General features: G+C 41.4%; 2 protein-coding genes across 2 annotated transcripts; one reads left to right on the forward strand and one right to left on the reverse strand.

Moving 5' to 3' along the window:
- Nucleotides 1-3,250: 3,250 nt before the first annotated feature.
- On the forward strand, nt 3,251-6,428 carry cd248a (CD248 molecule, endosialin a). Its single transcript, XM_088348393.1, has one exon. The coding sequence runs from the start codon at nt 3,387-3,389 to the stop codon at nt 5,613-5,615; it is 2,229 nt and encodes a 742-aa protein (XP_088204519.1). The 5' UTR covers nt 3,251-3,386; the 3' UTR covers nt 5,616-6,428.
- Nucleotides 6,429-13,338: 6,910 nt separating this feature from the next.
- On the reverse strand, nt 13,339-21,245 carry sstr1b (somatostatin receptor 1b). The gene is made up of 2 exons (XM_088346972.1): nt 21,133-21,245; nt 13,339-15,321 (listed from the first exon to the last, which is right to left on the reverse strand). The coding sequence occupies exon 2, from the start codon at nt 15,249-15,251 to the stop codon at nt 14,172-14,174; it is 1,080 nt and encodes a 359-aa protein (XP_088203098.1). The 5' UTR covers nt 15,252-15,321; nt 21,133-21,245; the 3' UTR covers nt 13,339-14,171.
- Between the last annotated feature and the right edge of the window lie 504 nt (nt 21,246-21,749).

Here is a 21,749-nt window from a genome sequence, read left to right on the forward strand (position 1 = left end):
GTGTATTCCCAAGAAGCTTAGATGCATTTTTATACAAATCCATCTGTTGTTGTCCATCTGGAGTGACCATTATGAGTGAAATATTACACTGGCGGCGTTTTCCTGCATTTCCATTCAGACGCATCTCAGGAAACTTGGCGTGAAAAATTGGTCTCACTTTTTAAGGTCATATTTTTCTGATGCGCTCCGGGCCGACACATTGCATCTGCTCTGCCTCAAATGGATTTTTGAAATGTTTGTTATTTTTGGAGCTGATAGACTTCATCACCTTCTCCGTTCCTACAGTAGCAGGCAGCTTGCGACTGTGGCTAATATCAAGTCACACCTAAACATTGTACAGTACTTTTAGCACCTCACATACTCAGATGTTTGGACTTTTAGAATGATAGCATTGCAACGTGTTTCTTTGTTCGCATAGTTACTACAGTGGTTCTCAAATAGTGGGCTGGGCCCTCCTGGGGGGAGTACGTGGCTCCATCAAGAGGGGCGCATTTGACATTGGGAAACCTTTTCTTTTAAACTCTCCCAGAATAAAGTGAAATTGCACCTCCACTACATTAGGGGTGCAGTTAGAAGAGTGTTTTTTTTACATTTAGCCTCCACGCAGTGCATTAAGCATAAAGTATACGCAATGACCATAAAGTGTAGACAAGAAGTGTAGCAGGCCCTCAAGTGACCCTATTAAAAAAATATCAAACAGGGATGCGGAGACAGGCGAAGAGAGAAGAGGTAAAATTCTCATCTCGTAGCACTTCATTGCGACCTTGGAGGGAGACAAATTAAGACTGGTGTGCATGCTATTATAAAACTTTTGGCAGCGGACAGCATGAACCCAAATAAATTAACCTGCCACTTAAAGACATTACAACTCAATCACGCTAATAAGACATTTGAACATTTCCCATCAAAAATATGGCGAAAGTCAGAGTTTTGGGGGAATCTTTCATTAAACCAATTATTTTCAAATCCTGGGGCGGGATCCCCTGTGGTCGCAGAGCTCTGTCAAGGAGGCCGTTGGCTCAGTTGACTTTTTATTTTTTCCAGAATAAAAAAAAGATCACTCTTTCGAGGGGGGGCCTGACAGAAAATAATTGCAAAGCACTGGGTTAGTAGCACTTTATGTATTTACGAAATGTTATTAGAAGCAGTTTACAGAAATAAAAACATCTAAGAAAGCCATTCATAGTTGGTTTATTCCAACCATGTCTAAGTCTGATTAGCATTAATCTTATAAGGAGATATTTCCTGCCCAGCCTGAACAAGCAGACTGGGGGAGGACTCTCCAACAACCGGAAGATGGTTGAACTTGGGGCAAGTGCTGGAGTTGACGCTTTAAGTGCTTAGAAATAGAAGCACGTGGGCATGGAGTCTGAATTTGAGGACGTCCAGGCCACTTGTGAACTCAGGGGAAACGTTTAAAACTTTCTCACAGGATTGCAACCATTTACTGTATATGATGGTCGTACACAAAAACATCAATTTCAGGCTTAATTTGTTTGCTGATTGGATCTTGCTGTGAGAATGTCCAATCAGATGGTATCCTGGATCTACAGAAAAACGTTTTTTTTTCAGCCTCACAGTCCAGAGGTCTGGGTTTAATTCCAACGTACAGCCTCCCCTGTGTGGAGTATGCATGTTCTCCAACATGTATGTGTGTTTTTTTTCCATGTTTTTTGGAATGAAGGAAAAAACACAAGGTTAAATTGGCAAGTCAGAAATCGCCTCTTGGTCTGAGTGTGTCAATGGATTGTCTGTTTTTGCGTGCCCTGCGATTGGCCGGCAACCTGCCCAGTGTGCCACTTGCTTACTGCCCTTTGTCAGCCAAGCTGCCTGACACTCGTGAGGATGCAAGAGTTGTGTTATCGGCGCGTGCTTACGTGTGAATAGCAGCTCTTGTATTGCACAGTGAAACAAAATTCCGTGTGGAGGTGTCATCTGAACATACCCAATGTTTGTCTTGTGGTTAGCTTGGGGCGATCCTTTGGAACAACTACACTACTAATGCCATATGATCTGATCATTGAGATTATTCGGAACAGCCACTCTCGAATTTACCCTAAAATTTAGCGTAATCCTTACACACAATATTTGCTTCAAGTCTGTCTCCTATTAAATCTACAAGGCCTTTGCATTTTTTTAAAAATACTTTTACTATGAACTTTAGAGGTTGTTGTTTGTTTCTGGAAGTTTAAAGTCTATATTGTGTTTACACAATAAAGACTTTATCAAGGGGGAAAATGCAAAGGTCAATCAGTGGACCTTAACCCAATAGAGTACGCATTTTAGCACCCGAAAAAGAGAATGAAGTGTGAACCACCACAGAAACAAGAGTGTAGAGGAGCTTCAATAAAGACTCTGAAGGCCTTTTCAAATGATGAATGCAAGTCTGGTGACGACAACCACTTGTAGGCTTTCAGTATACGACCAATAACAGAGTCATTGAGCTTACTATGCTTACACTTTTGTAGGGGATTGTATCTGTGACAACCCTAGAGGTTAGACTCCAAGGTGATGCATTCTAAACAGATTGAGTTCCCAAACTGCAATAATTCATTTTTTAGACTAAAATGACTGTCCCCCGCTTACCCATTCCTCAATTAAATTTAATACAAAACCGCCCCACCAATTACCACCCACCCCCTTTTCCACCTATATCTCCATTCCAGCCCTGAGTAGTTGTTTTCATAGCAAAACCAGAGGCCCCCTTTCTCCACGCCGCTGACCTTGACAACTTTTCTTACTTCCCCATCACTATCAAGGAGATTTATTAGCTGGATTTGTTGTTACTGGTCTTTTTTTTCAGTGGGAAACGGTGTCTTCTTCCTAGCTGAGTTAAAAGTGTTTGTAGACTAAGAAAGCAGATGTGTGTGATCAGGAAGGTGAGCTCCATCCTCAGGTCCATTTAATTTAGAGATCCAAAAAGGGATTTTAGTAACTAGTTAAATAATAGATTAATCATTTGCTAAAACAAGACATAGAAGATGACAAGTTTTATGATAACATCATAAAGCTGATTAAACCAAGAATACCCTTTTACTTCCTTTGTGTGGGTGTTTTTTTTAGAAATGCTCCATATCAGACTACATCCATGATCAAGATTTATGAAAACCATATGACTCACACACTCCTTCACTTTAAACCCCCCATTTTAACACACATCACCGCCAAAGCCCCACCCCCCTCCTCCCACATCTTCCCAAAACTCTTTCGATCGTCCTCTCCTTTTCTCCCTCCCTCCCTTCCTGCACCCTGCGTGCGCTCGACTGCAGGGAGTTCAGATGTGTTCCGTCGGGGCAAAGTGAAGAGCCTGGCTCAAAAGAAAAAGTTCAAATGAAGAAAGGAAAGTTGAACTAGAGAAGAAAAGGAAGGTAGCGCGCTGAAAAATAATGGGCTCCCTGGTGAGCAGTTCTGGTTCCCCCTTCCGGACCTCTCTGCTGGCCTTCCTTTTCTGGTGCTTTTTTTACGTCTGGTCTGAAGACTTGATGGAGCAAGATGCACTCTGCAACGCGGACGGCTGCTTGGTTGTATACTTCCAGCGGAAAACCTTCTTGGACTCATGGAAAGCCTGCAGAGAAAAGGGGGGCAACCTGGCCACCCTTAAACGAGAGATAGACGCTGCCGCTGTCCACTCTCTTTTCACTACCGTAGACTTGCGCCACTCACGCTCCAAGGTACAAGTCTGGATTGGTCTGCAACGCCAACCCCGGCAGTGTACCCCTACCCGACCTCTTCGGGGATTCTCATGGACAACAGGTGACATGGACACAGAATACACAAACTGGCAGAAAGAGTACTCGCAAACAATGTGTTCAGTGCCCCGTTGCGTGGCCATGGGGTACAACACTCAAGATCCTAGTGAGAACCTGAAATGGTTGGACGGGTCCTGTTCGGTGCCTGTTGACGGTTACCTTTGCCATTATGCTTACCAAGGAATGTGTCCGGCCTTGTGGAGCGAGGGCTCTGGCAATACCTTCTACGCTACGCCGTTTAGCCTTCTGAGCACCCTCCTGACCCACGTACCTTTAGGCTCTGTCGCAACCGTCCCTTGTGAGACAGAGCAGCAGTCCGTACTCTGTTTGTTGAGGGAAGACGGTTCGGTGGGCTGGTCCAGAGATTCACCTGTTTGCTCTGATTCTCCATTGTCACTTGATTGGTGCCAGCAGAATAATGGTGGCTGTGAGCATTTCTGCAAGCAAATCGGCACACGCTCATATTGTGAGTGTGCCGAGGGTCATCACCTCGGAGACGACGGACAGAGTTGCGTACTCTCTGATGCATGTCAAGAGGCCAACTGCCAGTTTGAGTGTGTCCCTCTTTCGGGTGGATACCGTTGCGCCTGTCCTGATGGCTACATGCTTGCTCCTGATGAACATGGTTGCCTGGATGTAGACGAATGCCTCCAGAGTCCCTGCGAGCACAGTTGCATCAACTCTCCTGGAAGCTTTGAATGTCGCTGTCAAGAGGGTTACCTCCCCAATGATGAGGGTGCCTGCGAGGATATCGATGAATGTCAAAGCGACCCATGTGAACATTCATGTGAAAATACGGAGGGCTCCTTCGTTTGCGACTGCCATTACGGGTTCTCGCCACAGCCCGAGGACTTAAGTCGGTGCCAAGACACAGATGAGTGCCAGATCCCGGGAATCTGCCAGCAAATGTGCGAGAACTACGAGGGGGGCTTCGAATGCCATTGTGAGAAGGGCTACCAACTCGACATGTCGGACTCATCTTCATGTCAGAAGATGGGTGACCAATCAGCTGTCACAACACCTTTTCCCTGGGCTACCCCTGACCCTGTACCTGCATGGGATTCTGTTGACTATGACTGGCCCCCACAGCCTGGCCAAACCAAGTGGGAACCGGATGAGGATCGTAGACTTGACTGGTTGACTGATCCTCCCAAGGTTTGGGGTTCTGATGTAATTTGGGTGACCAGCGCTCCCCAAGAGAATATATTTCATCCAGGACCTGAGACTGCAACACAGGATGATGGCCTTGGAAACCTTTTTTCGACTGCGATAACCACACCCTCCCCAACTACTATCTCAAGCACATCTCTTTACTTTTACGAAGATGATGATGAGGAGGAAGAAGAGCACGAGACCACTCCTTTTCCCTTTTATTATACTTCTACAATTTCTGAGGGAGCTTGGAATTGGTGGGCAGAGTTTTCAACCATGCTTCAAAAAGGAAATCCAGAGGATAAAGTCACAGTGTCTGACATGCTCACTGATTCCTCTTACCACAATCCATCTCAGGAAGAAAAACATTCCCCAGAGGATCAAAATATTTTTAAGGACACAGACAACGGAGCATCAACCTCTCGAGATGTGCCCACTTGGGTCATCACCTCCCAGCCATCTACAATCAAGCATTCTGACTCTGTCCAGGAGGGCAGGACCCCAACTCAGGGTAGTACATGGCTCCTGGTGGGTCTCTTGGTGCCCATCTGCATCTTTGTTGTGTTGATGGTGGTCCTCGGTATCATCTACTGTACCCGCTGCGCTGCGCGAGCTCGGAGCAAGCCCAATACAGACTGCTACCACTGGATATCAGGCGCTCACGATAAACAGGGACCTCCTGGCGCATCGACTGGGATCAAGAGCCACGTCTGAGAGGACTGAACCTAAAATGGCTTCTCGTGAACACACTGAGGTGTAAAATTACATCCAGATTGGAATAAGTTAACTGTCAGTGAAAGTGTATTTTGTCATTGTTGAGTATTGTGCTATGAGGACATGCTTTCTTTTGTGTTGTTGCTTTGCTGGTTACGTTGTATACACTGTCCCCTTGATTCTTATCCCATCATCACAACTGAATACACTTGTCAGATACATTGAGGAGAGATTACTTTATGGATACAGTTCTTTCCTTTGTAGAGTCTTTTCATAGACCATTTTGTCCTTCGAACAATTATCCATGAAATCCCCATGTAATGGAAAGGGCTTTAGGGATTTTTGCTTTATTACTCCTGTTGTGATGCCTTTAAAATGTGTTTTTCTTAGCGAGGATCAATGCAAGATTGAATGTCCCAGGTTTTAACCTTGACTTGGGCAGTCAGCTTCACTGTAATATGGACTGATTAAAACCTGCCCCTTTTTTACACCTCACCTCTTTCAGCCAGGAATGTTTTAAAGACACATTGAATCACATCCAGCTGTTTGAAACCTTAGACAATCACAACAGCTTTTACAACAAGTGTCTATGTTACAGGCAAATCGAAGGACTTTGTGAATCGTTTCACTTATTCACATCAAATCATGATCTCCGTTGCATTTCTTAACTGTTCATGAAAGTAGCAATAAATTCCATTGTATTCTCATAACCTTAAAAAATAAGCCCATGAGTGAACATTTGTTAGGGGTATTCAACAAGGTTATTTTTAACAATGTTGTTGATGCATTTGAATAAAGGGAAAGTGTGTTGAATTTGGTGCCATCTTGTGGTGAATTAATGTGAAAGAAGTTCAAAGGGCAGGTGTGTTTTAAGGCAGTGGTCCGCAACCACCTGGCCGCAGACTGGTACCGGGCGCCACAGAAATAAATAAATGCAGCTGTATGTTTTGCTTATACTGTATATAACGCACATTTCTTTACCACAAAGGAACTCAAATTTTAGAGTGCGCGTTACACATGCGGTTTTACAGTAGTATATTACCGTATTTGAGCAAAACATCTGCACAGCATTGGATGCAATGGGAATCAAACCCGAATCGCAGCGGTGAGAGCGCCAAATCTTAACCACTGACTACTAAGAATGTAGATGACATAAGAAAAGGCATTCAATTTCATCTCATCATTACTAGTGTTGGGCACGTTACTTTAAAAAAATAATTAGTTATAGTTACTCACTACTTCTTCCAAAAAGTAACTGAGTTAGTAGCTGAGTTAGAATAGTAACTAATTACAGGGAAACGTAACTATTTCGTTTACTTTAAAACAAAGTTTTGTGTCAAAGAATTTTAAAATTCCTGAGCAGGTTTTGAGTCAGTTGAATATAGGAGAACAGACGTGTAGTTGTGATATAGAACCTTGTATTATTTATTGCACCTCACCCGCAACATATTTATCCTACACTTTGAATGCAACATAAATAAACAGTAAACAATGTAATAAAATAACAATCACCAGTAAACAATATGAAGTGAGTTTGATAAATTATATCGAACTCTCACAACCTGAGACAACTGGTCAAGTAGACGTAGCCTACTGCACCTCAAGTAATTTGTCCAGATTAATTGTAAAACAATATAAATTGAGTTTCACTTTAAATCACAATCTCTAGTCAGACAACTGCTCGAGTAGATATATGCAACTGTAATAGTATTTTCAGAAAGAAAAGTAAAAAGTTGAACAATAAAAAGTCAGTTTAGCAATAAATACATCAAACTCTCACAACCTGAGACATCTGGTCAAGTAGAAATCTGCAACTGCACTTAAAAGATTTTGTTCACAACAAAAGTCAATGGTGAAACAATATAAAATGACGATCAAATCCCTCATTTATTCCCTCAATCTCTTTCTCTCTGTCTATGACAAGATTTCCCTCAGTGAAGAGAGAGCAGCAGTTTAGTGTTTAAAGACACAGGAAACACTGAAAGAGAATCACACAGTAGTTTCCCCATGTGAGATATCAAGTATTGTGAATTTAATAGCGCTCTTACTTATATTACGGTTGGACATTCTCCATTGTGTGACATCGTCACGAGTTTTTTTCTCTTGTCGTGCAGAAATAGTAGAATAATTCACCTTTTTTTTAAAAAACTAGTAAGTACCATATACTGTATACTCGAATATAAAATAAGCCTGCATCTGTCATGATTACTAACTCTGATCACCTGGAGCAATCATGTGGGCGCCTTCTGATTGGCTGGCACTTCGCTCTTAAGCGAGCTGCGCCCAGACCTTCTCGTCAGAGTGTACATCTGTAACTCTGTGTGACTCTCCTGATATCCCGTTTACTTAAGACTCTGCTTACCTGTTTCTGCCTGCCTCCGATCCGACCTGTTTCCGTCCCACGCTTAGATCTCCTCTCCAGCCCCGGTAAACCCGACCTGCCTGACTTCCGCACTTCGATTCCGGACTCGTTCCGAGGTGTTCTTCCCGGCGCCACTGCTGACGTCTGACAGCCATCACGTCTCCCGCAAGCCCTGAACGCTTCCTTAAATAAAGAACTGAAACGAATGCTTTGGGGTTTCCTGGTCTTTTCTGGTCTCCTGATAGCATCACTGATAAGCTTACATCACATATAAATGACCCTCGATTTAAAATAGACACATACTAAAGGAAATTCAAAACATCAATTAATTGTGTTCCTTAAAATCAACAATTATTTAAATGGTAGGCACTGATACACCATTTTAGTATTTTGCAATTGTTTCCTTCTTCGAATCAATCGTCGTTGTCACTGTTTTCCACTTCTTCTTCCCCTTATCAGTAACTTTCTTGAGACCTATTATTGTGGGCAGACAAAGGAAATAAAACAAATCTCATTAAAATTAGATGTGGTCCCAGGTAGAAGAGATCAATTATAATAATAATAATTTCCTTTGTATTGTCATTCTTTGTAACAATGTACACAGAACGAAATGTCGATACACGTGACCCGTTGTAGCGAGTCGGTGCAGCCGCAGCCAGAGGGCGCCGCCATTATACCAATTAGGTATGTCTCGGTCGAGGCGCGAACCAGCGACCTCCCAGTCTCAAAGCCGGCACACTACCATCTAGGCTACTGAGCTGGTAGTTGGGCATTATTGCAATCTACTGTCAAGAAGTGAAATTCATCTGCCATTTTTTTCTTCTGAGCAATATTTGTCCAAGGCGAAGGCCTGCGGCCCAGTGAAAACAGGTCCACGACCAACTTTTGAGCCCCGACCCACCAGTTGAGAAACACTGGTCTGGTAATCAAACAGTGGAATAAGGCTATTTACTGTTGTTGTTGTTATTATTATTATTATTATTGTCATTATCCCAAATGTTTTCATTAGGATAGGCAGCAAGAATATTACAGACATTAAAGCGGTCTGTGGTACAGAAAAGTTTGGGAACCACTGTTTTAAAACTAGTGCCTTATCAATTACAAAGATGACGTCCTTTGTGTAATGCAGTGCTTCTCAAATATTTTCTGTCACGCCCCCCATCGGTAGAAGAAATCCTCTTACGCCTCCCTAAAGATAGATTCTTATCTTTTTCAGTGAACATATAATATTGCCATGGACAAAACAATGATATTGGTGGTAACACGTCAACTCCGTCCATGCCAAATCTACGCTTTTCCTCACATTTTCACTGAAAAAAGGAACAGAAGCATCTTATCAACGTTATTGGGTTGCAATGTCTTTAAGTGACATCTTAATTTATTTGGCTTTGTGCTGTCCGCTGCCAACATTTTTGACATAGCAAGCACACCGGTCTTTGCTCGTCTCCCTCTGTGGTCGCAGTGAAGTGCTCCACACGCTTCGACAAACTTCATCGTTTTCGGGGGAGACTTTTGTTTGACTCTTTACCCCGTCACTTTTCGCATGTTTCGGGAGCAGTGTTAAATATTTTTTTCATGGGGTAACTTGAATTTCTGCTACACTTTGTGTCTACATTTCATACTCAATGCTTATTCTCTGTGCTTAATGCAATGCGTAGAGGATGAATACAAACGAAACACTGCCAATAAGAACACCACTTCCATAGTGTAGTGGAAGTGCAATTGCACTTTATTCTGTGAAAGTTCCCCGAAGTCAAATTTGCCCACAGCCCCCTTTATAGAGCCCTGCGTCCCCCTCAGGGGATCCCGCCCCACTGTTTGAGAACCACTGGTGTAATGAGAGCTTATCACACTTATATAGTATTTGCTATGAAATATACTTCAGGACCAGAGGGCGCAACATATTACAAATACAACATTTTGACTTTGGTGACAAAATTCCTTTTGCGAGTTCCTCTGGGGTCTTGAGCCTGTTACATGCATGCATTGCACTAATGAAAAACAGCGTTTGGCTTTTGGACACTGACATATCGGAGGGGAAGCTGGCCGGCTGGCTTTCGAGGCTTATTTTCTTATCTTTGCACTTTTCAATGAAGGACATCCGGAATCCATCGCAAGAGTCAGGCTTAATATGCGAGACTCCGAGGATATCTTACTCGTGTTTTTCCTTTCTCCTTCACTCATTCATGAGCCCTCAAGCAGGACAGAGCATAACAAAGATAATACAGCTCAGACGCTACTAATTAGGCTTTGTTTATAAATGATCATCAAGCCCTTTTTTCTCGCATCACAAAATCTTTCCTGAGTTTGGTCAAGTGAGGCTAAGCTGATTACATTTAGTTTTTGAATCATGTGATTAAGCCAGTGGTTCCAAGGGGGTGAAAAACATCTTTCCAGGGTTATCGTGACACGATGTATGAGACAGAGTAATAAAATATTGTCCTGAAGAAAAAAACAAAAAAGGTTTTCATTCCGTCTTGCTGGTTACCATGTGCGGAGTTTGCACGTTCTGCCCGTACCTGGGTGGTTTTCCTCCGGGCATTCCAGTCTCCTCCTACATTCCAAACATGCATGTCGGGTTAATTCGCCGGTCCAAATTGTCGCTAGGTGTGAATGAGCGAGTGAGATGTATGTCTCTGTGTGCCATGGGACTGGCTGGCAACCAGTTCAGGGTGTCCTCTGCCCACTGCCTGAAAACAGCTGGGATGGGCTCCAGCACCCCTGCAACTCTTCAGAAGATAAGCGGTGCAGATAATGGATGGATGGATGTCTTGATCACTGCAAGTGCTACTAACATTGAATAAGTTGGGACACACAGAAATAGAAGGTTTTTATTCTTGCCTGAAAGGTTTTTTTTTGCTATCACATGCCTGCAGATGGGTGTAGCATGGGCATCTGACCTGGAAAACAGCTGGGACAGTAAGTAGCATGAAGCCTTACCTGGTCCCAGGTCAAAGCTGATCACAATGTGAAAAACTATACATTAGTATTTTATACATTTTTCTAAGGGTATATCTAGGTGTTTCCAAAAGTAGCCATTTAGAGACTCCAAAAGGACCAGTAACTAATGAGATCCGTCATGCAAGTCTTCGCTTCTCAACAGTCTCCTGACCCACCGGCACACGAAGGGGTTCATTCCATATTTTTCGTATTGCCTTAAACAACGCGTCGGTTGAATCAAATAACATTATAAGATAATGAGGATCAGCTGTCCAACCTTACAGGGGCGGCAGTAGCTCAGGAGGTAGAGCGATCGTTTTAGGATTGAGGGATCCCAGTTCGAATCCCGGCTTGTCCGTGTTACATGCCGAAGTGTCCTTGGGTAAGACACTGATACCCCTATACCCCCAATAAGCAGGTTAGCGCCTTACATGGCTGCACAGATCACGGCCGCTATTGGGAAATGTGAAGCACAATGTAAAGCGCTTTGGGAAGTCATTGACTTGAAAAGCGCTATATAAATGCAGATCATTTCATTTCATTTCATTTCATTTCCATAGCTTAGCAATAAAAAAGAGAAATAAAAGAGAAGATGTGTGGCACAAGAGGCCAGAGTGGACTTGAGTTTAAGTGTGGTTTGCACTGGACATATCATCTACAAGTGTCAACTCTAACATGATTGAAGAGATGAGGTAGAAAAAAAGACTGGTCATTGAACCTTTTTGTGCGAGTCTCTGTAACTGTTCAAAAAACCCGCCAAATCAGCAGTGGAACACTATGTTCTCTTCGTTACTACATACAAGTGTGAGGGGGGGTTTCAACTCTTTTGGATTTAAAAGCAAAAAAACGAATATGATATGAGAAATACCCTTTCCAGTGTTGAACCACATTTTGATTTGTTGAGCAATAATAAAAAGCAAGAGCTTGGAGCCACTAGAGTATTTCTTTGTACCAGAATGGCATAGCAGTGTCCAGCACTACATTATTGACGAACGTTGAGGTTATGGTTGGGGGGCTTTTTGATTGACTCATTGGGGGTCCAGGCCCAAGTTGACTTTCGGAACCACGACATTAAGCATAGCCGAACATAAGCTTGCAAAAGCACCTGAACGTAAATGTACTCGACTTGTACCAGAAATCTTGGGTACAGTGTTCAGGTTCCTCGCTCACAATAAGATGCATTTAGAGGCTATATTGATGCATTTAGAGCAGGGGTGCTCATTAAGTCTATCATTATCTATTGGTGGATCGTAGAGGTATTACTAGTAGATCACGAGGAAGTGTGTTCAGTGCATTGTGTATCGTTGGGATACGCTGACATTTCGTAGTCAAATGCACCATGTGAGCGTGAACATCAACGTTGCTTATGCTGCAGTAACAATTGGAGAATAACACATTTTTTCAATGAATGGTGTAATTTTAATAGAATTATACATTCTTTGAAATTGTTTTTATTTTTTTTAGTTATGGTTTAACAAGTGTTAAATGGTTAAAGTGACAGTGTGTAATATTTAATTACACCTAGTGGTACAAAAACCTTTCATTCAGTAAAAAACAAATATTGATTTGAATAAAAGGCAAAATACATTAACTAGCAAACCAAAGTTAATTTTTATTAGCAATCATATGGAGATAAATGTGTTTGTTTGTTTTTTTACCATGAAAACCCTACTTGGTTGGGCGCCATGTTTGTCCGATTAATCGATCTGCACTATTGCAGTACAGATTTACTTATGTACTTATTTATTTATAAGACTGACTTTAATTGAATCACAAAGTAGACACTTACTACAATTTGGCTATTGTATTACATATTTTTTTTAGTTTGATTAAACATTTTTGATTTATCTAGGGATGCATTGAGAACTATTATGGGCATTCAATTCCACTAATTGGCACGCTTTTTGTGAATGCTAGACTGCTCTTGAATCTCCATTTTTGAGGTGGGTGGATAATTTTGACGTGTTCATTTTGTAAGTAGCTCGCATGTTGGTAAAGTGTGAGCATCCCTCGTAGTAGAGCTATTGTTTGAAAGAAAGATAAGAGACAAATCATTTTAAAGAGTAGCAGCAGTATCAGGAGGTGTCTTGCAAAAAACAAGCATGTTACTTACCATCTGTGTGGTTTTCTTCAAAACGGAGTTGACCACCGTTGATGGAAAGCACATGCAAGATGTTTACATCGACGGCCAGACTTGAATGACCCGTCGCTCTGTTCTTAGCTTTGTAGATAACACAGATGTGTCAGTGTGTTTAAAAGGGGTTGAAAGAAAATGTTTATCCTCTTGGTGAGAACTGACCGGAGAAACAAGAAACGTTTTAAAACAGAACACAGTCATGTGATTTTATTCACAGTAAATTTGCAACAGCAATTACAAAATCATATCCTGTATGCATGTTGCGTCCCCTGTACATTCCAATACAAACATGTTACGTATGCATGTAGTTTATTACACAGTGCAAACACTAAAAACCAACATAGAGATCAATCAAATCTAAATCTACATTCAACGTAACACACACACAATTGGTACGTGCACACAATACAGTGGTTCTTTAACTCATTAATGTATGTCATTCTCTGATCCTTCCGAACTTAGTTTAATCAAAAGAGATCTTCCAAAATGAGAAAAAATGAACTGGTAATAATGTGTCCAGAAATCTCGGTTAAATCAGGACTGTCCCTGCAGATTTTACTTGTCACATCAATGAAATATGTCATATATGGCCCCACAAGCACAATGTTAGTTAAACCTGATGCAAGCTGATCTAGAATGCACATAAGTCCTGTTGTGATAGGTTCCAGAAGCGACCTAAACATTTTGGATAATGGTGAATACTTTGAAAATTTTAGCGCTGTTCGATTGTCAAGCAAAATAGCATGTGGTTTTAGCCCAAAAAGCGCAACAGTAACGCTACTGACCTGTTCATCTCTTTTGTCTTCTATGTTATTGGATAAATTTGATTTCTTTAAAAAGAAAGGTGTTACTCCCAAATCGTTCTTGGAGTTAGTCGCAACAGTAATGGACCGGATTAAGTTTTACAGCATAAATGGCCAAAGCACTGCTCCGCCGATTACTTGATGGCAGATAGCTATCAATGGTATGCAATGCTCTGGTACCGCCTTGCGACGATCTACCTCCAAAGAGCTTAATTTAAGAAACTCAGTTGATTAATTATTATATGATCCCCTGCTCATACAACCCATAATTTTTGCTTGATTTTGTTCGGAACAAGGCAATATTTTTCAATTCTTCAGAGAGCAGTGGTGCGTGAGGTATACGTTCCGTTGGCAAAGTCTTTGGGGATCTCCAGTTGAGCACCAGTTGCTTGTTCCTTGACCGCCACAGCGCAGTAGTCCACCTGTTCAACGTCCGCGCCTGACTCCAGCCAGCGGAAGCACACAATACGCTGGAAGGACCGACGGAAATGATCAGACACAAAACCATAGAGGATGGGGTTGGCGCTGCTGTTAGCGTAGCTGAGGATAACAAACAGCTGGTTGACCATGGGATCGGGCGGTCGGTGAAAGACAGTGACAAGCTGGACCACGTAGAAGGGCATCCAGCAAAGGATGAACACGGCCACCACCAGCAGCACCATACGGGTGATCTTCTTCTCAGAACTCCGCCGTTGAAGCCAGCCGGCTTTCAGGCCTACCGCTCGCATCCTGGCAACCATGAGACAGTAGCACAAACAGATGGCCGCCACCGGGAGAAGAAAGCCCAAAAGGAAGGTGTAGACCACAAACGCTTCGGACCAGGACTCCTCTGGCCACAGGAAGTTACAGTCCATGGCGCCATCCTCGGCCGGGACTGCGTCAGCGAAGATAATGATGGGCAGGATGACCACCAGCGAAAGCACCCAAATGCAGACATTGACCGTTTTGGCCACTGTGGGCCGTCGGTAGCGCGCAGCCTTGATCGGGTGCACCACGGCCACGTAACGGTCCACGCTCAGCACGGTGAGGCAGAAGATGGAAGTGAACATATTGATGCCGTCCACGCTCAGCACCAGCCGGCACATGAGTGAGCCGAAGGGCCAGTGCCGAACAGCGGCCGACGTGGCAAAGAAGGGTACGCTCAGCATGAACAGCTCGTCCGCGATGGCCAGGTTGAGGATGTAAATGTTGGTGGCCGTCTTCATTTTGGCGTACTTGAGAATGACGTAAATCACCATGGCGTTGCCCGTCAGGCCCACCAGGCAGACCAGGGCGTAGATGAACGGAATGATGATTTTGCTGGCATCGAGATCTCTGTACTCGCCGTCGTAAGCAGCGCTCATGTTAGGCGCCGGGCCCGTTGACTCGACCGCAAAGCTCTCGTTAAAATCCATAATTTCTCAGTAGGCTATCTTCTTGATCCGAAGCGGTGCGGATACTCAATGCTTGCAGCTGCTAGGGCTCCTGGAGAGACCATAAAATAAGTTTATAAAAAAATTTGTACTCTGAACATGTCCGCATCTTCTATACATCTTCTAAAACAAGGGTACTTGTATTAGGGTACTTGTAGACACATTTCAATGAGTAAATGAGTTTAAAAAAGTAGCATAAATGCATAGCATAAAAAAATCCAAGTCCTTCTAACAAAATGTTTTTCATTCTCAGTCACATATGTCAAAAAAAAGGCCCGCGGGCCAAATCTGATTTATTATTGTATCGTACACCAGTAATAATTGTGTATTGTTTTTGCTGTATGTTACTTCTCCTTGAACTGTGTTTTAGGTTAATAGATTTGTGCATTATTTAATGCTTTGCAATCCAATTATATTTTCTGAATAACTCGGTTGAGTGAATGATAGAAAATTGCTATTGTTCTTTAAAGTAAATTTAGCCCACTTTTGCTAAAAAGTAAAATAAAGGCACTGATGCGGCTTCTTAAATGTACTTTTCATGTTATGGGGATGTTTGTAAAAAAAGAGGTATTTTGGGTTTGTTAAAAATTAAAGCTTACTTACAATGCCATAAGAAAATAGTCCTTTAGTTTTTTCATCATATTCAAATAGCATTAGAATAGAATTATCTTCATTTTCATTGATATCAACGTTGTGAAACATTGTATGCAACGAGATTAAACATGGAACTCCAGGGTAAAAACATCTAATAAAAACTCTGAGGAGAAAAATGGCCATAAAAAATAATTTTAACGCAGTCCTTAGAAAACTGGTCCAAATTATAATAATATTACAATGAAAAAGAAGAGTGTATTGTAACAATAGTGCAATGACAATAAGTGCAATAATATTTAACGGCAGCATTATAGAAAAACTATATAATTTACAAGGTATATTTATAATTATTTAGTTTTCATGCAATAGTTTATATTTTTTCACAGTTTTATTTAGCAACGACAAAAAGAGGAAACAACTCAAAATAAGTTCTAGATTTGTTTTCACAGTTTAATGCTCTCGTTTAGGGTTGTGATGGCCCTGGAGAAGAAGCTATCTCTGAGCCTGTTTGTCCTTGTTTTGAGGGACCTGTAGCGCTTCCCTTAGGGCAACAGGTCAAAGAGGTGTTGGCTGGTGTGGGAATTATCTTTTTTAATGTTAATGGCTCTGCTACGGTATCACAAGCCAAAAATCTCGTCTAGACTGGGCTGAGAGCAGCCAATGATCTTTTGGCCTGTTTTGTTTACTCTCTGTATGTTTTCCCTGTCCGCTGCCGTGCTTCCAGCATACCACATGGTGATGCCGTATGCCAGAATGCTTTTCACTGTGGTTTTGTAGAAACCAGCAACTTCTGTTCCAGGTAGTCCCCCCTGAAGACTCTTAAGAAGTGGAGTCGCTGCTGGGCTGCTGCTATTTTTAAAATTTATTGATAGGGTTTCACTAGGTTCAATTAAGTTCACTAGAGTAAATGCGAAAGGATTTTCAACAATTGATTAGTCCGGTCATCGGCATGTAGCCAGATTCTTTATTTGGTCCTCTGTTCATTAGACTTTGACTTTTTTTTCTTTAAAAATAATCCTTAAAGGGACAGTGTGTGATATTTAGTGCCACCCAGTGATACACAAACATTTATTGAGTTTAAAAAAAAAATATTGATTTGAATCTTGGGCTAAAATATGTAAACTATCATACCAATGTTGATTTTTTATAAAAATCACAAGTTGAGAAATTTATATATACATTTTTTTTTACATAGTGGAATCCCTACTTAGTCTTAGTTTGGCACTGTTTTTCGTTTGGATTAGACAACAGCGTCATCTAGTGGTCAAATATTACACACTGGGGCTTTAAGAATTGGGAGAATTATCTGATAAATTTCTCAATTTTTAGAATAATTGTTTATTAATTGCTGAAATAAAGCCGGGTTCGAGCATTGTTATCATTTCACTAGAAAAAAAAATAACATAAGAAAAATAATCCTCATAATAAGAATTTTACTTCACCACAAAATTGCATTCAAAATATAATAAAATGAGAAAAAAAATCTTTACAATGAGGGTTTTACTTTATTCAATAAACTCAATAAAATTAATAAAGTTAAGGAAACACTTGCTGTACCAACATAAAAAAGAGAACACTTATCTGCATATCGGACTAATATTTTTACAAAAGTTGCTTAATGCCCAATATCTTAAATGAAGCATGTGTTTAGGGCAGGGGTGTCAAACTCATTTTAACTCGGGGGCCACACGATAGAACAAACATTCTGTCGGGGGCCAGACTAGTAGATTAAAGAGAGAAAAAGAGGGATAAAGAAATAAGAGAAAGAGGGAGGGAAAAGGAGAGAGGGCGGGACACAGAAAGAAAAAATTTGTGAGAGGAAGAAAAGAAAGGGAGAAGAAGAAAGAAATCCAAAGAGAAATAGAAGGACAGAAGCAGAGAAAAGCGAAAAGTAAGTGCAAAGGGTAGGAAGAGAGAAAGAGAAAAGAGGGAAAAGGAAAAAAGTTAGAGCAAAAGAGGTTAAAAAAACACAGAGAGAGAAAAAGACAAAGAGCAACAAAGGAAGAGAAAAAGAGAGACACAGAGAGTGAAAGAGACAGAGACAGAGAGTGGGAGAAAAGGGGTGGAAAAGAGAGAGAGAGAAAGAAATACAAGTACAGTGTCTTTGTGAGAGGCACCTGGCTTTGGCAACATCACATATGACATATTTCAACCTGCGGCTTGTTTTTCTCTTGCGCTTCTCTCAGTGTTGTCTCGCAGGCCGGATCCAATCCCTTAGCCGGCCTGATCTGGCCCGCGGGCCGCCTGTTTGACACCTGTGGTTTAGGGGGTACTTGGCTTTAAGAATATTACCCAGGTTACGCCAATTAAGTAAGGTGGAGAACATTTGTTCTAAAACTGCCATAACTGGACAGATTTCTGCAAATCTGAGCTTTTGTGTTGGCTCCAAGGCAACCTTCAAGGCGCCTCGACTTGCTTTCATGACCACAATTACTCCCTTGAAGTTGCATTCATACGCGCCCCCGCTGGATGGAATATACAAGAAAGATATAGAGCAGAGGCCAGGAACCTTTTTGACCCAAAGAGCCATAAAATGAAAAGTATTTTGATTTTTTTGCAGAGAGAGCCACGGTATATACAGACAAAATTCAACAAAAAAAGCCTAACTTGCTCAACAGACAGAAGCCCATTTTAATATACTGTGTGACATATCAATATTTTTTGTAACAATAAAAAAAAAATATCAATCAATTAATCAATCAAACTGTATTTGTAAAGCACTTTTCAGGCAACAAATTGTAACTCAAATTGCTGTACAAGAACATGACAAAATACGCAGCGAAATACACGAGAAAGTAGATGACAAAATACACGATGACACAAATTACAAAATCTACGACAAAATAATCGACAAAAATGAGAAAATAAACGACTATATAAATGACTATGTGCTTCATTATTTTCGGCCTGCTCCAAGTGTTACAAATATATAAGACAAAATACAAAAAATACAAAATACATGATGGCTTAACGCAAATACACCATAGAAACGACAAAGTTAATGACTGAATAAATGACTATGGGCTTCATTATTTTTGGCCTGCACCGTTTAAAATAGAAATTGATCTACCGTAATTTTCAGACTATAAGGCGCACCTTCAAATTTTGCCAGAAATTTGAAAGTGCGCCTATAATTTAGTGCGCCTCAAAAATATTCTCTCTATTAAGTATGTGTTAAAAATGCTCAATGGAAGTCAAAGAGCCTTTATATAATTTTTTTCTTCCGAGGCTATCTTTATTAGTTTTATCATCGGTGTTCCAGCCACAAAGCGCATTACGCTGGAGGGAAGTAGTGTTATCATGCGAATGGCTGTGGGTTAATTTTATTCCAGAATGAAAATGTTGAAAGTAAGAAAAGGACTGTTTTCACTGCAGTCCAAATGCCAACCCAAACCCCCAAAAAGATGAGAGTGGATTCGAGCGCCTTCAAGAATTCCACATACTTGCACGTGCAACAAAAGTGCTGCAATGAGGTTTTCAGCCAGTGGATGGCAACAGCATGTAGAATACACAACCTTTAGAGTCTGAAAAGTTTTATTTTTCTATTTTAAAATAGAATCATAAAATTGAAAATCGAAATGTACTCTACATCACCCCGTCACAATCCAAGAATGGTAATAAAATCTGTTTTTGCAGAGGTGATAAACTCTTCTTTAATTTAATAGACACTCAGGCTTTACTTCACAAACTTTATAGGAAGACATTTACCCTATTTCTCGGTCATTAAAGCGCACCTAAAAAAACAATCATATGCCCTAAAATTCAAAAGTGCATCTAATAATTCAGTGCGCCTTAAAGTCCGTAAAATATGATTGTTTTTATTTTTCTATTCTTTTCTTTTCTTGACACATTGTCTCTATTTCACAAAGATCATTGGAAGATACTGTATTTTCTGTACTATAACGCGCACCTAAAAGTGAGCCTTGTAATCCAGTGTGCATTATAGTTGGGATGACTGTATAAATGACTATGGGCTTCATTCTTTTTGGCCTGCTCCTGGTGTTACAAGAGCCTGATATCACAAGACATATAAAGTACAATCCAGAATATATGTAAATAGTCTTTTCCTTTGTGTATATACATTTGGTGATTTGATCAAATCTATAAAATAATGAAAATGCCAGAGTCTGTGGCCTATGAAATGAATTTACCACCTAAAATGTATCTCCCTTCCCGCAGTTATTTAAGTGTCATTTTTGTCCTGGATAATGGTTTCAAAACCAGGTTCGAGCAAACATATTTTGTAAAAATGTACCAAAATATTGCAAACGAGGATACCAACGTATTAACCTTTGGTGCAGACGGCACTGGGCGAGGGGGAAGGAGCAGTGCCTGCGCTGTGTGTATAGCTCAGCCCATTCCTACCATTCACCAAATTAAACTGCTTTGGGTGCTTTGCTAGAATTTGGGTGCTTAGAGTTTGTTCAGTGGGTATTTTTCATAAAGTGTCTCAACAGTGAACATAGATTGTTTAATGAGCTTCCATATAAAGGATTCTTCAGCAATGTGCAAACAAAACAGGGTATGTTCGATTAACTTTTCGGGTATTCAGCGTTGTCCCTGCTTCGCACGTGCTACAGTCTGCTTTGCATGTAACAATGCAGTATATAATTGTGAATGTTACCTTTAGTCTCTGACCCAGTACTCATGAAAAGAGCCATAGGTTCCTGACCCCTAATATGGGGGTAGCTTTTATGCTGCCCTCCATTATCTTGTTTTACAGAATTGGTGAGCGAGGATGGCACATCCATTAGGTGAATAAATAAGACTGCTGACACCTCTTGAATAATAAGTGTATTCAGGATGGGGAAAAAAAATATCCTGATCAACTCATCCTCTATCCTCCCTTGCTGGGGGACGTCATCGCCTGAACACTTTGAGTGGTACGCTTACGTAAATTTTTTGTCCGCACCCCCTGCCGAACACATCAATATTTCAGAACCTGTCTAACGGATCTCCAGATCTTGGAACCCAATGAACCCAGCATATACTTCAGATCTTGAACTCAATTAACTTGTGCAAGTATATCTTCAAACCACCTGCCCTTGCTGAACTTTTTCCTCCCTCTACCTGTCCTTTCACACCTTTTGCACTTATTTGTCTTACTTCCCTTCCCTTGTACTCTGCCTCGCGTTATTATCTCTCCTCCACATACACTTTCTCCATTCTATCGATCAGTTCTACCCTCTCACTCACCTGTCATCCCTTGTCCATCCACCTTTCCGACCCAACCAACCAAATCTGTCCCAATTGTCGTGTGTATCCTCACCTGGATGTGATGTTGCCTCAGGTCAACGAGTCGCATCCTGTGACGGTTTCGTACGTCCGCCGATAGTGCGTCAGCATCCGACTGCCGCCTGAGCAGCTTCACGCGTCTGCCGCCCCTCTCTCTCCTCTGATCTCCCCCATCCCTCTCTCTCCCTGGTTTATTTTGCAAGCCGTCTCCGTCCTTCTGGAAGGCTTTTCGCCAAGCTCCATATATTTCATTGTCTCCTGTCTCCACATCTGCCTGCCGCACGAAAATATGCAGCTGGTAGATAGTGGATGCGCCAATACGCCAAACTAATCTGGAGAGGGCATTGTTGGGCCCAAATTGAGAGAATTGTGGATATAAAGATGGCGTTATGAGGGACATTCACTGCCATTGGGATTGACGATGAGGGCTGCCCATGCACGAGTTGATTATCTAATGTGTTTTTAACATAGCACATAATAATAACATGAGAAAAAGTTTAGAAGTTACAAATTAGCCGCTTAAAACTAGTGGCATCTGTCATTTTATCTGCAACAATCTCAATATTCGCTGATGTTGACAATTATAGTCGCCCAATATCCATCGTGACTCATTCACTGCCGGCTATCGTCGTCAGTGTCAGTGAATGAGTT

The sequence above is a fragment of the Urocampus carinirostris genome, chromosome 11 (genome assembly GCF_059441175.1).
Source record: "Urocampus carinirostris isolate Australia breed hairy pipefish chromosome 11, RoL_Ucar_1.0, whole genome shotgun sequence".
Taxonomy (NCBI): Eukaryota; Metazoa; Chordata; class Actinopteri; order Syngnathiformes; family Syngnathidae; genus Urocampus; species Urocampus carinirostris.

Coding starts and splice junctions, on each gene's coding strand:
- cd248a (XM_088348393.1), top strand. CDS start 3,387: ATGGGCTCCCTGGTGAGCAGTTCTGGTTCCCCCTTCCGGACCTCTCTG.
- sstr1b (XM_088346972.1), bottom strand. CDS start 15,251: ATGGATTTTAACGAGAGCTTTGCGGTCGAGTCAACGGGCCCGGCGCCT.